Consider the following 18,438-nt stretch of genomic DNA (forward strand, 5'->3'; position numbering starts at 1 on the left):
CCAGTCTGTAACTGTTCAGTTGGTATTTTCTAATAAACAACTCCGCAGCGAAGGCCTTCTTCCTTTCACTGGTATGTAACGGTGTTGAACCTCGATGCAACTGTTTTCTCTCTAACGAAGTACAGCCGGGGTGGGGCACCTAAAAACCCCATGAAATTATTCATGTACAGCTACCAAACCATCAGGCCGCTCAATTTTTGAAATTGAACAGAGAATAACCTCGTAACACACATGGAGATTGAATTTAAACACATGATAGTGAGTGACAAAATGGAGTCACACCAACCGACAAACTACAAGGCCGACGAGAATCGACAAGTGTCAAGTACGGGGACAAGGAAGCCATCAGCCGAGGACAGGCGATTGCTGTTTGAAAAAACCTCGAAGTACTCGACATTAGGAAATTTCATCCTTCGGGATACATTACGGGCTGAATAGGACGGATCGATCGCAACGCAGTTTCACAGAAGCAAACGGAGCTCAGCACACACTAGTTCCAGTAAAACTTTTTGAAACCAATGGCACATGTTAGAGTGCCAATGTGGTTCACTTTGGAGGACACTGTTGATCAAGGCAGTTACTGTTCAAAGCAACGAACATGAATAACAACATCAACAAGTGAAGTATTCCAAATCAGACGTACCAAGTAGAAAAGCGTGTGCACCCGCAGCTACTTTGTGCTAAACTCGGAAACATATGTAAACCAAAAATCACATGACCGCCTCCGTCTGGTCGGCACCAATTAGGGCGAAAGTAATTGTCCCTCTTGTTAGTACCGTGAACTATGGGCGTAGGTGAAAACCTGCAGCGAATTCGTTGTACAATACTTCCATGAAAACCTCAAGAAACACCGTACTGCTGTTGTTTCGTCCTTGCTGGGACTGGGCAACAGCGGACATCTTTCCATTTGTTTTTTGAAACTGAATGAGCAAATGTCAACACAATCCACAAACGCATGCGCTAAACCCAAAACTGTTTTCAAGTGTAGGGATTCCCCTTCAGAACAAATTCCTTGTGTAGCTGAACAATTTCCCTAGGGCTGTGCTTCTGATGGTGTCCCCTGTTTGTACAGAAACTTAACAGAAACAGATTAAACGTCGATTTCGCGTCATTCAGTTGCGAACGGACAACCCGTTCAAAATCGTTCTCCTTTGATGAGTTGTGTGGACCCACACGAGACACGTGAGTCCAAGACTGAAACTATTCTGGCAACTTCCGATTATATGAAGATTCCCTCATCGGAAATCAACAACCACGAAACGTTAAAGGACACATTTTATGTGGGTTCTTTGTGCTTACAAAACTGTCCACCACCCAAGCAGAAAACATTGTATCTCCAAGACGTAACAACTAAGCAGGAACCAAATCATTTTACCAGTAGCTGAAAGTCTCACTGGTGACCTTGAGTTTAGTTTGTTCATTGCTACGAAACGAAACGAGTCGAACTCCACCCATACAAAACACGATAAGCAGCCGTCCGTGAGTGGTTGAATTCAGCTCACATTATTTCGCGCACCTATGCCACAAAAGCCAGCTATGTTCAATCGTTTGCCTAATCAAAATAATAATTCATAGGGAGAAAAGAGGATAATTGAGGGACTGCTGACGCGTGATGTGAGCGATTGTCAAGTATGATAAAGGAGCGGTGGGAAGATGGCCTACGCAAGAAGGTGCAACTACCAGGGACGACAGATAATTTATCGACACTTTGGTCAAGATAACCAACACACTCAGGTTACCAAAAAACTTATACCAGAACAAAATGGCTGCTTGGTCGGGAGATCGGTGTACTGCGAATGTAAATGTGGATACGGTTGGTTCTTGAAACCCAACAGTAGATTTCACCGAACAGGTGCACATTGTGGATTTGACGTTGCACCCAGATGGTATAAGTGCACAGAAGAGTTTTTATCGGGTTATTGATCAGAGTATATTTTTATCTTTTTCGAAGCAGCACTAATAGGTCACTTTTTACGGTGTTACAGCATCCACTCAGTGTTTTCCATGAGTAACACTTTAAATTTGGTGCGAACTAGCGACTGTTCGTGAAAAAGAATATATGCTCAAGTTGTCCGGTAAGCCAAGCAAGCTGATGGTTTAGAGTACGAGTCCAACACGAAGGACAAACTAGATATGTCCTATATAACCTACAAAATCAGTACAGGGCTCAGCCTTTTCTCCCTAAAAGCAAGTGTTGCTTTTAAAATTCCGCGCATGTTACATTGGATTCTGGATTCCCGTAAACAACACTCTTGTGCAGGAAAGAAGCCCCAGTATTGTACCAACCACCGCTATCTTCCGGTCAAACCGCTTACCCCAAGGCTTTAAATGTGCCCTAGTGAACCTCCGGTCCGGACGGCCGGAGGATAATCCAACCCATACACACCTATGGGCTGCAGAAATAGATATTTTCATAGCATATCGCCCGTCGTGTGGTGTCAAGAGCCAGGTTGCCTTGCTTGTTACCTACAACATAGCGATTCGGAAAAAGGTTACAACAACTGAAGCTTCCTTCTATTTCTTTCATACATCCATTCTTCTCTCCTACCTAATCCCATTACTGCAAACGAATCAGTGTGAACTAACGGCTGCCTTTGAAATGATGACCTCTGAAGCGACAAGTTTGCTGATTACAGTGGCCGTTTGCTGAGTTTCAGAATATGACGCCTGGGGTTCATTCATGAAATTCCTTGCACTTTCTGGGTGGCAGTGGTGATTAAAAGACGAACTATAAACATTCGACGGTTTGGTATCCGAAGGTTGACGAAGGACGTCACTCAACCAAGCAGCTTGCGCGGCGCCTTGTTATTGTAGTTTGATGATTTCAATGATTAAGAGTCCGACTCCATACAAGAGAAACAAAATGTCACATCATTTCGATATAAAACTGCCCTCAGACCTAAAAAGAACCCACAAAATCGACCGAGGCAATCAAGGATTCAAGTGAATTCCTGAACAGGAGCGTCTACACTCGCCGTTTCAAGTATAGACACCTGTAGTACAGCAAAAGAACATAGAGTATACGATATATACGCTTATCAGATTTCCAGGAATACTGAGAGCGCACAGAAATCGTGATTAGGTGTACATAAGTCAAGAATTGATGGAACAGCAAGTTATATTCTGGTGATTGTGCATTACTCCGTATAAGGTGAAAATAGGAAATCATCATAGAAATTTATCTGAAATGCATATAAAGTGAAAGCATCAACGGTTACCGGGGTTCTGAGAAGAAGGTAGAACAGCTTCAATCTGTTTTTTCCATGTGGCAACGATGGGAAATCGGGACAGGTTGGGTAGGCGGGAATAGGTTGGCGCAACAGTGGACTGTTCTGCACAGCTTAAAACAGTCACAGCAGTCTCCAGTTCCGGGTCACCAGCTGGTAGGGCTCGGTAAATATGTTTGAGGTACAAAGGGACTTTGATCCGGTTAAAATTCATAGCTTCGTGCAATTTTTTCGGTGAAGGTTTTTTAGACAAAGGTTGGTCGTCCGATTTGGTGGCATCCGGATCGATTGCCGACATCCTCCGTTTTCCCGGAGAAGTTCCAATATTGATACATGGGCTCTGTAGCTTAACTAGCTTTTTGTGGTCTGGCAATGCCGACTCTGGGTTGAATAGAGGTTCACGACCACCGGGACTGTCAATCAAAAGCCACCGTAATGGACTTGCGAATGTGAGACGTTGTAATAGACTGAGAATAGGACTCAGCTGAATGGTGGACGTCACGCGGTCGACCTGTTGTCCGTCCTCTGAACTGTATGGACAAAACATGGAAGATGATTCAAATGAAATCTAATTTGCGTAGAAAAATGATGAAAGAAACAAACTGAATGTAGTGGTAATAATAAGGATACATTCATAACACCAGGGGTCCATTCGCCGGTGTAACACAAAGAAATATCACACCGACACGCCATCGTCTGCCATCAGTAGCCTCAACGCCGTCACCATCAGCTCGAAATACTGTGACACACTGATACCAAGCATCATCTGTGTCCCGACGATTTTCTCTTCAAACCCACCAACATGACATTACGGAATGGAACACTGCGATAAACTGAATTATTGAACTATGGTATGCGGTTCATAAACGAATAACCAAACCGGACCAAATTGAGTGAAGCGTACCGGCAACCCTGGATAGATAGCTTCGAATCAAGCAAAGTACACAATGAGCCAACTGTCAGCCTCAATAGTGTACGCCTATACTCCGTAATTCGTTTATCCGCGGAGTCGCTAACCTCTGAGCAATGAATATTTTCATAGCTCGTGGTGGTACTTCCTGCCCCTGACCACCTAAACCAACGGATCACATCAATGAACTAGCCAAATGTCATATGGGGCTTTCCGCTCAGCTGTAACATCCTTTCGGTGCCCAACTGCAATGCTACACGGAGGAGGCACGAGGGCTGGGGTACTGCCAGGTTGTCCAAGCCTAGACAAGGGAAGTTGAGAGGCGGAACCCGGGTCACAGCCATGGAGCTTATGGTCAGTAAATTAACGCTCCAACCAATTGGTCCATCTCGCACCCTGTGGGGCATTCAGATACTTGTGATAGTTTGGTTTGGTGGACATTGGGTTATTAGGTCGATCTGTCCAATAATAGACGGTTCACATGAACATGGTTGTCGGTTCCGCAGGTTTTGGTGGCCAAAAAACAATGTGAACGCAACCGTCTGCCCTAATTGCTTTGTCCAATCGAGTTGGATCATTCATGGAACTATTGAGTAGCAACAAAAAAGCGGGGGCATCGCAACCGAACGTACGGGTTCAGATAGACAGGGCAGGTAAGCATCTGGCACATATCGGCTGAGAATCGAACAGGTTGAACTTCTCGGAAAACGCACCATGGAGATAAGAACTGAGGTCCAATTTACCCAGTATGCAGTTTGCTGCGTTCAGCTTACTGCAATCACAGGCCTTAATCTGATGGGCATTATTCATAGGGAGTTTGTCACTCGTGAAGACATATAACCCATTCTTAGGGATACTAGTTCAATGAAGCCATCATAAAGTTTCTACAAGCGTATTTCAAATGACTATTAATCTGATGGCATCATTCATACGGAGTTTGTCACTCGTGAAGGCATATAACCCATTCTTAGGGATACTAGTTCAATGAAGCCATCATAAAGTTTCTACAAGCGTATTTCAAATGACTATCACGGCAATACTAAGCTACCTCAGCAAGACAGGTGTTTTCGTCTACTCATAGCATTGAAGGTAGTATAAACATTCACGGTCCGTTTGTCGTGTGAGAGGGGACCTCTGTGACTCACTCTTGAAGAGGCACATGAATTTCGGAGTCATCATTGCTCCCATCAAGGGAATCGTTAAGCACATTCGTGGCGCAAGCATTCGAGCGATAGGACATCCATGGATCCTGGTTTGTAGAGGTGATGGGATGGTCTGGCCAAGAGACCCTCTGGCGTCGGATAGGGGTACTATGGACAGGTCCATCGAAATTGAGAGGGCCGCTGGAAGGTCCTGGACTATGGTCGCCGGGTTCCTCTGTATCACCGATAGCACCAGATTTCTTGTGCAGCATAGTTCCATTCGAAAGCGTGACTGGTTGACATGAGGGCAATTTAAAAGGTGAAGGGCATTGTTTCATATAATTTTCTAAGATGGTAAGGCCTTGCTCCGAAGCCAAATCTAAGTAGTCATTCATTAATGGCCAGTATTCATGCCACTGTACGCCCGAGATGCGCGAAAGGTGTCTAAAAAGAAGAGGAGGAGTAATTTATGACAAAGCAGATCATTATCTGAATACGAATGACTTTCACAAGCAGCTTGACTCTAGGAGTACCGGTGCTGAGCGACTACTGGGGGCTTACATATTGAAATCCGCAAGAAAATAAACTCCTCATATCGAGGACGACTGTTCAAACGAGAGTGATATGAATACGAACAATACATATCCCGAAAACCCCACAACAGATAATAAAAATAAAAGTCCCAGCGTGAGTGACTAATAAATCAAAAAGCTACAGGACTAGGATTTAGGGATAGAATAAGGCCTATTGGTAAGAGCACTATCACCTGTTAGCTCGCCCCTACAAATAAATACTATAACTGGTGTGTGATAAATAAACCACATAAAGACTAATTTACACATTCCAAGATCTCCATGGAGGCAACACCGTACTTAAAGTAAAGTTATTATACAGTTTGCCAAGAATAATCAACACATGATTGCGCCCAGTTTATTACCCAGAGGCCAATGCGATGGGGTCGGATGGCTGTGAGACCAAGTATTTATCTATCGACGTTATCAACATTTGACTGGTTAACTGAAGTTTTACGGAGAACGAGCCACGATTCTCAATATTGGACAACTTCGTTCAAACTGTACATGTCAAAGCCACCCAACGCGCAGTACTAATACGAGATTGCGGAATTTCGCAACAACGCTGCTATTTTTAAGATTAGAGATCGATATGTTGACCAATGAAAATAAATAGAAAGTGACGGTGTGAGCAATCGGGAACGTGCAATGGCAGAAAAGGACAGGGAAGGAACGATAAATAGGTAAAAGACTAGCTACCCGACCCAACTCTTATTCGAGGCAATTTGATACCTATCGTCAACCACAGGAATATAAATGCAATATGCGACTGAGAAGACACTGGAAGTTAGGCATTCCTGTGTGGGGTATGCACTGCGAATAGGTATTAAAAAACTGAAATAAGTTGTTCAGCCTTGCTAAGCGACTGCGTATGACCTTAAAACCATCAATCAGGTCCCATCACCTTTTCCTGACGAAGCGCATTCGCAGCTACAGTGGAATTTGATTTCGTAAACATGCCAATTGTTTAATTTCTAGTGTTTCTGATTCTTTATTTAGATGAATAGTTTTCTGGCTGAACAGCATGCTGTTAGGTACTTCACTTATGTATTGTAAAAGTGGGAATATCAGAATCGTGACAATTAATTCGATCAGGCTATGCAGAAATTCCGATCGGAAGACCTTTATCGATGAAGGCTAGTGACAGCGAAGATATGATACGATATGTCTGACACCCAGGTATATTTATGATTAAGCACAGATGCACGCTGCTCGCACATGGCGTTCAAATCGAAGTATTTTGGCCAAAATGCAATTAGCCGAATGACTGCAGTGAGAACTGGTAAAAGCCCTGAGGATCTACGGACGCAGCCGTTAGGTATACACGGTTATATGACTTGTTTCCTACACATAATGTATGGTGTAAAAGAGACAGAAAATAAAAAAGCACATGAGCCATCCCCATAACATCACGACTAAAACAAAGACTCGAGTAGGAAATTGTGGGCTAAAAACAAGAGGAATGATATAAGGGAATGGAATGATATATGAAAATGATATATGGAATAATATTATGGAATGGTATATGGAATGATATATGAGGAATGATTATGGAATGATACATGAGGAAGTCTGCATTTCTAAAAGGCCTCTCGTAGAGGATAGTGAGTTTTTATCACCAAGGTGTGACGGGAATCAGATGTCTAAGTTGCTTTGATCGCGGTGCTTAGCCAAGAGCCTGTAACTGGCCCGTCCTTGATTGACAGACCCCTTGGATGATATCGCGTTCCTGTTAAGAAAACAAGGTTCGTCTATAAGAAACAGCAATAACAATCACACTTTGATACAGACCACTATGTGCTTTCTATGTAATGCTTTGTAGTGAGGTAGTAAGATGTCAGTAGAAAGAGCACGTATTTTTGCTCTGCTAAAGAAATAAATGTATGAATATGTACACAACAGATACAGTCGCTTACCGACCCTGCCGCTCGTAGCCCTTTTCTGGATCAGTCAGGCGAACAGAAGCAAAGGTCTTGAATGACGTGGACGAATTGGTCTTCAACCATCTCGATCGAAATACTTCCGCCTAAAGATCAAGGGAAAAGGGGACAAACCCAAGTTTAATTCAAGACCAAAGCAACGATGAAGAAGTCCAAAGATAAACCCATTCTCAGCTGGTGTATGCCCAAGGACAAGTCTGTCGCGATAGAATCAGCGGATCTCAGCTGATCTGCAACGAGTGAGACCAAAGTAATTTTGAGCTGATTCGAGTGCGGAGCTACTTTACCAAAACATGCAGAATGAAGCCAGAGGCCGAATATAAGATGTTACTTAAAAGCCCTCAGCAAAGAATCCAACAGAAGGATTGGTAGTGCCATCAAAGGTAAAACTCATTGAAAGGTTAAGATGGTTGCAACTCAGCTTTTCCTGGTACTACGTCTCAACTAAAACCGAGTAGAGTCGTACCCTGGAATATAAACTGTATGCAAACTAGCGGACAACACGATTAGAAGGCCATGTCCAGGGCAAGATCACAGTGTGTTAGAGGTAATACTACAAGGGTAAAATAATTAACCAAGACTAGATGTTGCGCGGATAGTGTCAACATTGAGGAACTTTCAGCTTATATATATATATATATATATATATATATATATGTCACACAAGAATGACGGACATCCCCGTCAGTGCCTCTAGATGATGAGGCGATATGGATGAGTTCCTACAGACGATTGTTCGCCAGCTAGCCTGGGTTGGATGGCATTGGAGAAGACACACTGGACATCCATAATACGACAGAACAACGTGGTGCAGAAACTTCGCTAATCCCAAAGGCATTTCCTCAGAAAGGGGTACTGTACCAACTTTCAAAACGTACCTCCTCCCGCGTCATAGGACCAGCGAATCCACGTAGGGCCAGAAGGTGAACATCAAGACCCAAGTTAATGAGATCAAGATCCAGCTGGACGGTATGAGTGTTTGACTCGTTGGTAGATGTCTGGGGATGAGAACGCTCCACTGGTAGGAATGGGAATAGTGATAATAAGCGAGCAGTGGGAGCAGACGGCATCAGAGCCAATAAGGATTGAAATTGATGGGACGATATCGATGGGAGTATGGTTGTTTTTTGTTCGCCAGGCACCCTCGTATTTCGAACATCCACCAGGAGGATAAAACTGAAATCACCGTAAAGCGACACAGTGTAAAGCACTGTATACGCAACCCAGGGAGAAAGTGATCAAGAAGCCGTGGTCAACTGTCGGCCGTTTGGAGCCGAATTTCGAAAACTCAATCCCCTTCCTTAGCTCAGAAGTATTCTTAGTGAGGTCACCACATATGGAAAATGAGTTCGATAACGGGTGCTTGCGGAAAAAAAACAGAACACTAAGAACGGGAGCCTCACCTTCAAGAGTTTTGTGGATAAAGTTAATTTGACGATGGAATGCAAACGAATTCAATAGCGTAATAACTCAAAAGCCTGGTAAACCAATCACGTAATATGTGTACTATAGTCGGTAACAGCCATATTCCTTCCAAAAACCGGAGAGCCTCAACAAGTGTTGGAGGTCCTCTTTTCAGAAGTTCTTTCAACCTTTGAGGCAGGACGTGAGTTTAGTGTCGTTAAAATAGCTTAGTTTCGTCCGTATTGTATAATCTCCAGGTAGGAAATCCGGTTAGTCAGCTATAGTGGCTATTCCCAGTATCTTATTAGCACCACTATTATTTGACTGCGGATATTTATAGAAAATTTGAAGTTCACGAGCGATGCAATAGTGGGTGTGCAATCAAAGCATCCCAGGTCATATGTAGGTTCCAGAATTTACTCTACCGTGTTGCAGCTATTTATCCTGACAGAATCCTCATTTGTCCTAATTTGACTGGTTTTCTCCTAGGTAGAGCACAACAAGAATCCGACATTAAATGAAACGCGACTGCCATCATGGACCCTCCCCCCTGATCTCATTCCTTCAGCTTTACATTGGCATCAGTGACTGGCACGAAACAACACACTGGGTTCCGCAGTTGGCCAGCTATGCTCAGAACTGCCATCATGGACCCTCCCCCTGACCTCATTCCTTCAGCTTTACACTGGCATCAGTGGGTTCCGCAGTTGGCCAGCTATGCTCAGGCGTCCAGTAGAGTGGCCGACCGGTTTCGAGTGTACTCCATGCATACACACGCCATTTGAACTCGGTTCGTTCCAATCGGCCTACTCCAATAACACCAGTTCCCTGTTTGGAAATTATTGCGGATACGGGGTTGGTGATACTTGACTGAACAGGAGAAATATCGAGGTAAGGTTTAGATGGAGTTGTACACGTCGTAGAGCCCCACCTCTAGTCAATAAAAATCTGTTATATGCAACATCCAAACAGTTCGGTTTAAAAACTCACTCTAAAGAGGCCACATCAGCCGCATCGAGTCAGCCCATGCGCGTTTTCCCACTATAAGAGTGTAAATTTGTGTAGCGCGTGGCTTTCCGTTATCTATAGCCTTACTGCTTACTAAGATAAAATAAATTAAATTCCAGTTGCTGCGCCTAACCTAGGCACGCTTCCTCGTAAATTCAAAAGGGAGGTACACCGAATCCGTAAGTGTTGTAAATCTGTATGGGTAAGGGTAACAATCACACTTACTGTTCGGAGAGCAATCGTCGAATAGGGTGGGAGACCAAAACAGATCGTGCAGAGCAACCCGGAGTATCCACGTTTACAGGTCCATTGGATCGGCTAACCTCTGATATACGAGAGGCAGCCAAATCAGACGGTGTTTGGCCAGCCCGGTTTAAGACGTTTATTTGGGTCCAAGGATGCACAGCCAAGAGTCGGACGCAGGTTATGTGGCCAAACTTGCTGGCAAAATGTAGCGGGGTTTCTAAATTCTGCAAAAAAGGGAAACATGCATAAACATGTCACGATATTTTCTAGCGGAGTACTACAGCACCGCCTAAATAACCACCCTCAGAACCACTGCCAAACAACGATCGATTCTTGTAGTAAGAAGCTGCGTAGAAAGAATAAGGTAATGCCAGAGAAGTCAATAAACACTACTTCACTTATGAGTACACAAGAACGGAATGACATTCACTGTCAATAAAGGAAGTCTTTTTCGGTAAACTGTGGCCACTTTATTGAATACTAATGGACAATTTTCCAGATGACAGGAAGCGGAACTACCCCAGCAACGTTCAGGTGTGAAAGTTTTGCAGTCAATCGCTCCCCGGCTTTTTTCTAATCCACCGTCAGTTACGAGGCAAGACCACACTACTTTACTATGTACAAATAAATAACACTGCTCTTTCATCGGAGATTAAAAGTTTTTCTGATCAAACATCTAAGCAAAATGGTGCTACATGACACATCGAAACCGATACCTCCAGCCATTCAGTGCAATTTACAAAAAACNAAATTTTCCGGTAAATTCTGACGCGATCAACTTTCCTGCCAGATGCCTGTCCCTTTTCTTACAGTAATTTCGCGGCACCCAGGACGGTCCTTTGTTGAAATTGACAGCGACTATCATGGGACATTCACACTGCTTGTTAGGGATGAATGGGGCTCGTTCGACTTCGCCTTATGCCACCATAAGTCTCTACAGTCCACTGCCACCTCCCAACTTGAGGTGAGTCTACTCAAGCCTAGATGATGGCCAAACGTTTTTTGATTAAGTGCCCGAACACACGGGGATGATCAAAACAACTTGGCTCTGGAATTTACTAGCCCACGGGACCGTCAGAATAGGTCATTCTGGTAAAGTTTTATAATATTTGCGATGAGTGGTGTTTAATGACGGATTATCGTACTGGAAGGGAAATCATCGTCCAAAATTCCAACAGTTCAACGTCCTTACGTGCGAACTTGACGTCTTTTTGCATTTGAAGCAGTTAAATGATAGGCTTCATATTCAAACCACTGAAAACATATACCGGAGGGACACTCAGTGGAATTGATATATATTTCATGATTGTTGAAGGATCTTGATCGCGGTAAAAATAGATGCATGAAAATAATAGGCCATTCAGCTGTAACACCCCTTCGGTGTCTGGCTGGTATGCCACCAGAAGGGAGAGATATTGCCAAGTTGCCCAGGCCTAGACAAGGAAAGTCAAGATGCAGAAGTCGGGTTTGAACCACGGACCTTCCGGTCAGCAAATTCGCACTCTAACCACTGAGGCATCTTGCCCCCCCCCCAAAAAAAAAAAAAATTGATGCACATGAAACTTGCCACTCAGGATTACAGCCCAAAGTTGTTTCTTTATATGATGAGAGTTTTTTAAAGGTGGCGTGCTGAATTAACAATCTAAAAACAGGGAATCGTCTGTGTTTTGTTCTTCGCAAGTGAAGATTGATGAACGGAAAAAATGTCAAAGTCTCCAAGAAAATTAGGGGTATAATAGAACAATCCAGTTGTGGTTTTCTCTTGTGCCCATCTAGAATTGAACCCCAAGAAAGCAGTTGAAAAGTACAGTACCTCCCACTTGTCCAAACCCGACCGAAACTAATCCACGGATATTTCAAACAGACTCGTATCTTCCGGTCTATTGCGCCCTAANTATTTTACGGATCAACCAAATTTTCCAGTAAATTCTGACGCGATCAACTTTCCTGCCAGATGCCTGTCCCTTTTCTTACAGTAATTTCGCGGCACCCAGGGCGGTCCTTTGTTGAACTTGACAGCGACTATCATGGAACATTCACACTGCTTGTTAGGGATGAATGGGGCTCGTTCGACTTCGCCTTATGCCACCATAAGTCTCTACAGTCCACTGCCACCTCCCAACTTGAGGTGAGTCTACTCAAGCCTAGATGATGGCCAAACGTTTTTTGATTAAGTGCCCGAACACACGGGGATGATCAAAACAACTTGGCTCTGGAATTTACTAGCCCACGGGACCGTCAGAATACGTCATTCTGGTAAAGTTTTATAATATTTGCGATGAGTGGTGTTTAATGACGGATTATCGTACTGGAAGGGAAATCATCGTCCAAAATTCCAACAGTTCAACGTCCTTACGTGCGAACTTGACGTCTTTTTGCATTTGAAGCAGTTAAATGATAGGCTTCATATTCAAACCACTGAAAACATATACCGGAGGGACACTCAGTGGAATTGATATATATTTCATGATTGTTGAAGGATCTTGATCGCGGTAAAAATAGATGCATGAAAATAATAGGCCATTCAGCTGTAACACCCCTTCGGTGTCTGGCTGGTATGCCACCAGAAGGGAGAGATATTGCCAAGTTGCCCAGGCCTAGACAAGGAAAGTCAAGATGCAGAAGTCGGGTTTGAACCACGGACCTTCCGGTCAGCAAATTCGCACTCTAACCACTGAGGCATCTTGCCCTCCCCCCCAAAAAAAAATTGATGCACATGAAACTTGCCACTCAGGATTACAGCCCAAAGTTGTTTCTTTATATGATGAGAGTTTTTTAAAGGTGGCGTGCTGAATTAACAATCTAAAAACAGGGAATCGTCTGTGTTTTGTTCTTCGCAAGTGAAGATTGATGAACGGAAAAAATGTCAAAGTCTCCAAGAAAATTAGGGGTATAATAGAACAATCCAGTTGTGGTTTTCTCTTGTGCCCATCTAGAATTGAACCCCAAGAAAGCAGTTGAAAAGTACAGTACCTCCCACTTGTCCAAACCCGACCGAAACTAATCCACGGATATTTCAAACAGACTCGTATCTTCCGGTCTATTGCGCCCTAACCTACATGACAACTTAAAGAAATGTGCGAGGAAAACAGAAAAACGAAATCGGTTTAAAAGTGACTGTTGGATTGTCGTTGACACAACAGAACACAAAACGTCCACAGCCTCCATACAGATCGGCTCATATTCGACGAATACCAATCACATGTTTGGGTTTCAGTGGACGGTAGCACGTTTGTTAACGACAAAAAAACATCTTAAATGCATTTGGACGCCAGCAAACACTCAGTTTTAGCACAGTGAGATTTCTCCCAGAAGTTCCGTTGCATGATGGTGAAACACCCGAAACAATAGCGTTTTTAACCAAACCCTATCTAATGCATATCGTCCCTCAGAGCAGGAGATGCGACTGTCACGGAGAAACAAAGCACGAGAAGGAAGTTGTGTTTGTCAATCCAACCCAGTGGTAACCTAATGCTAATCCGTGCGCAATTCTGGAAAACCCTAAATCACGTTGGTTCACTAGTATATCCTAGTATATCCTAATACCCACGGATAACATCTTAATTGCCTTAGTCGTTCGATAGCCAAAAATCAAACAGAGAGTGTATGATGGTCGGAGCCAATACGTGGAGCTGATTACGGTAGTTTCACAACTTCGAGGTCCTGAAATCGTGTTATTACTCATCAGTGAAAACACGTGCATAAGATACTGTTGTCGTTCAAGGTCATAGGTCAATCACTTTATCAGAAGTATATAAAAGGCTTATTTTGTCTTCATTGTCAATAAGAGTGTGCAGATTATCACTGATGACAGCGCTACCCTATTCTAGGATTCATAAGAAGAACGAAACAAGTTCGTCAAAATAGGAAACAAAGATCTCGGTTGTTTGCACTCCGAATTCCACCTGAAGTTGACCATCTATTCGTAAGGGCTAGGATTTGTGACGTGGTTAGTTTGGCTGATTCTGGTGGATCATTAATAGTAAAACGACGAATTCCAACTCATTACCGTTCAGGACACATCCACAAATTTTCATGAAGCAAACTACTCACAAGGTTGCTGAAAACTCTTCGACAGCTCACGACCGGTTTCGCCCTTCTTGGGGCTCATCAGGTAGGCGCAGTCCCCGAGTTTCCGTCAACCTTATGATTTAATTGAACCCAAACTGGACTGTTTTCGAGAAATACACTCATTTGCACATCAATTTGGTTTCCACGAGAGACTCAACTGAATCTCTCGTTTTCAGCAGCCTTGTGAGTAGTTTCCTTTATGCAAATATACTGCGATATCTCGAATATCGTGCCAGCTGAAACATGAGGCGGCCTGAGTGCAGCACATTCAGTTGTAGAATACCATAAACGAGATTCAGTTGAGTCTCTCGTGAAAACTAATTGATTTGCAAATGAGTGTATTTCTCGAAGATATCCGTGATATTGTTCGGCGTGGTCATATTTAGAGGCTGGTGAGAACTTTCTCCTTTCTCTCTAATATATCAACTGACTCTTCTTAAACCCATGTCACACTTTCAGAAGACGACTGCATAGACAAATCGAGGAAAAGTTGAAAAACCAACAGCTTTACCCGGTTGTGTGGTTTCCTGTTATACCGCAAGATGGCCCAAGTGGTTAGAGCGCGACTTTACTGACCGGAAGGTCCGTGGTTCGAATCCGACCTCCGCCACTCGACTTCCCCTGTCTAGGCTTGGGGAACCTGGCAGTATCCCAGCCCTCGTGCTTCCTTCGGGTGGCATGGCAGCTAGGCACCGGAAGGGTGCTACAGCTGAACGCTGTCTCCCCCCGGGTCCTCGCTGTGGCCTTTGCTGACGTGCCTCCAAGTGAGTTCCTGTCTCTTAGTTCGTTGACCCGATACTAGGGTACATCGGAATATTATAGTTGAGCTACTGGTCCTTCGCATGTGTTGATGTGTGAGTTTGGTCCAGTTTAAAATATGTTTTGATTGGATTCGCTGTAGAGTATCATGCCTTCAGGAGCTCCTTTCCCTGCATTGAACTTCAGCGTGCAAAAAAGTTTACGGTTTCGTCATGCTTGGAAATTTGTCAGGGGATTCATTTAGTCCTGATCAGTCGGAACCACTGTTTTCAATACAGACGCTCTTACCTCTACATGTGCATCTGGACCATTTTCAGAGGAGTCCTTAAGGAAACATTGCTATCATACACTGCACTTCGGCTGAATATTAGCAAACTTGTTCAAACTAGTGAACCCATTATCCAACCATTTGCTGGAGATGACATACCACAGGGCTGGTGTTCTTTTCAGTGATATAGAGCCCATTAAATTAGCATCAGAAATCTGAAAAGCAACCTTACCTAAATCGCTAGGTGGAGTTTTCTTATCAAAGCTACACTCGTGTTTCTCATTGCCGTGCTTCATCTGATCTGTTATTTCCTACGGGTTTCCACTGCAGTGTTCATTTCCTAAATTTCAATATACGTGGTTTGATATCATCCACCAACCTGCACACGTAATTTATCTAGCAGAGTGCTCCGAAAAAATCTAATAAACTTTCGTCAAGTATGAAGACGGACTCCCGCACAGCCTTGTCTCTCCTCCTTGGTAATAGAGAAAATGCACAAGGGAAGTACGTGTTGCACTACCAGACCCCATTTCACGGAAAACCGCTGGACAATATCCCCCTCCTGTTTTTCCTACCACCAAGAGTTGAAGCCTCTGATCACCATGCATTCCAATAGGTTCTTTAGATCTGTCGTTCTTATGCAGACATAACAGGGAGTTGATCTTGGCTTCCGCTGTGAACCTTGCCTTTTCGAAACAAACAAAAACTTCAAGAGCTCGGTTGCTACTCCTCCGGTGACACGAACACGTTTCGGAGGTGACCAACTGAGCTCAATGCGAAGTATCTGCCACGTCAATCCAAATGAAAGTGTAGTGAACAGTAATGGCCTGTTTTGAAACGCACCTAGAAAAAGATGAAAAGTGTATCAAAACGAACATAAATGTTCACTCCAACTTACACCTAATTCCGGGCTATTCAAATATAAATCTGTGACGTGCCGTTGACGGTCCCGAGCTGTTGCGCCATCGGTACCAGGATAGATGCGTCTCCAGAAATCAGGTGAATTCAGATAGCTGAGTAACAATTTTATGGTGTCTGCATTACCGGTTGCAGCAGCCACATGTAATGCGTTGTATCTGAGACGAATCTGAAAACATGATCAATAAACACATCGTCAATGTGAAAATCAGACAGCAGAGTTCATGGTGGCCACCACAGTTGATCTGGCGGAAACTCTCAAGTTTTGGGGTACAAAGGGCATGAAAAGCGAGTATAAACCGAGTGTACGAATTTCTTTCTTATTAGAGACCGATGAGGAGATGAACCAAAGACAATTTATCCTGAGTGTGATAAACTGAAAAGATAACACACAAAAGACGAAAGAGGCAATCGTGATGCTACTTTGACTTTGAATATCTTAAGGTTTTCTTTGTATTTCAAATCGAACATTTATAAGATCCAAATGGCCAAATGGTCGCTGTCCAACTGTACACTGAAGTGCTGTAGCAGTATAAGTTCAGTGTGCCGTATGACCAATCGGGATCGTCCACCATTCTTATAGACGTAGCTTGTCATGCAATGATGACAGGCGCCATGAAAACTCAGACACCTGGCCCTATAATAGTACACAATTTATCACAATTAGTTACTCGTGGGTGGTCTGGGAAGGGAACTGTGGTTCATTCTCACCAAAACCATATCATTCAGTGTGTTTCAGTCCTGAAATTGTTATACGTGCCATACTATCACTTAAGTTAAGTTACACTGTCAACAGTTGTGTGACCTGATGCATGATTGTCGGTACCAACAAAGCCTTGGTAAATCCGCACTTCTGGTACGGAATTTGTGCAGCACGGAACTAGCATTCGGTGGCAAAAAGGTAAACTTGTATACCCTATATACCACCGCTGCTCAACCGAAGCAGTGATCTTCACTGCCATGCCATGAAAATGACCTTTTGAGTGCACGTTACCGAATGGTAAACAAAGAAATCATTCTCCAAAGAGCAACACTCTCCCGGATCGTTGCTCGAATAGACTCCATCACTCGAAATTACCTTAAACTAGTCAACTAAAAATGAATGACGCCTTTTGTGATGCATAAGGGCTGATCATGGCTTGCCTATGAACGAACTTTTAACAAATTCTTCCTCGAAAATTCGGTTTCGTACATGCACCACGACAGTGGCTTACACAGATGCTACGTGTAGTATGAATCACAATAATAAATTCTGATATTGGCTGAAATGAACCCAGAGGTGTCCCTTGCACCCTATCAAAGGTTCTGGGCGAGTACATAAAAGTCAACCTCCATTCTCGAGTCAGAAATAAGGTAATTATTCTCCCTAGACATTTGGGACATATATGTATACATGTGATAATAAATGTATACTGGATACTAAACGAGAGAGCTATTCGAATTTTCACCTAATCTCCCGCTAACATAAATTAGTAGGCAGAGAGATGAATGAACAACCGAATTTTGACAGAAAATATGCCTCTCACGAACTGAAGCGATGAGCTGAAATCGTACACAGTTCATACGTTCAGCTTACCAGTGCTACAATAGCTGAGGTTACCTTATGGTAGGAAATTTAGGTTTTTTAGACCAGACAGTGTTCCGGATTGAGAGGTTGCTTATTTTGGAAACAACGTCCATTGAGATCATGCGAGCATAACCGCCATTCATTAGGCTATTTTGTTGACACCACTGCACTAGCATGTATCAGATATGACCGTGTTTTTCTTGATACACTATACAATGCGGAAACTGTTAACGGGTTCTCCAGAAGTTTCATGCCAGCGTCAAGAAAAACATCGAGCTGAAAGCCTAAACGAAAACTCAGCTGATGAATAATGCAGCGAAATTTATCATGTCCTTAAAACAACCTACTGAAGTATGAGGTTTTGCTCTCTCGTTCGACACCTCGTTTTCTTACATTAAAATATTAT

At 43.4% G+C, this 18,438-nt stretch overlaps 1 protein-coding gene across 1 annotated transcript in view; it reads right to left on the bottom strand.

Moving 5' to 3' along the window:
• Positions 1-3,092: 3,092 nt before the first annotated feature.
• The window catches only part of T265_09839 (hypothetical protein), a gene marked incomplete at both ends in the record, with an annotated part of 28,524 nt that continues 13,178 nt past the window's right edge, over positions 3,093-18,438 (bottom strand). The window contains 6 exons of the mRNA XM_009176025.1: positions 3,093-3,757; positions 5,283-5,723; positions 7,768-7,877; positions 8,670-8,967; positions 10,429-10,673; positions 16,446-16,634. Coding sequence (XP_009174289.1) covers positions 3,208-3,757; positions 5,283-5,723; positions 7,768-7,877; positions 8,670-8,967; positions 10,429-10,673; positions 16,446-16,634 — 1,833 coding nt within the window. The remainder of the gene's footprint in view (positions 3,758-5,282; positions 5,724-7,767; positions 7,878-8,669; positions 8,968-10,428; positions 10,674-16,445; positions 16,635-18,438) is intronic.

Source organism: Opisthorchis viverrini, assembly GCF_000715545.1.
Source record: "Opisthorchis viverrini unplaced genomic scaffold opera_v5_310, whole genome shotgun sequence".
Classification (NCBI taxonomy): Eukaryota; Metazoa; Platyhelminthes; class Trematoda; order Opisthorchiida; family Opisthorchiidae; genus Opisthorchis; species Opisthorchis viverrini.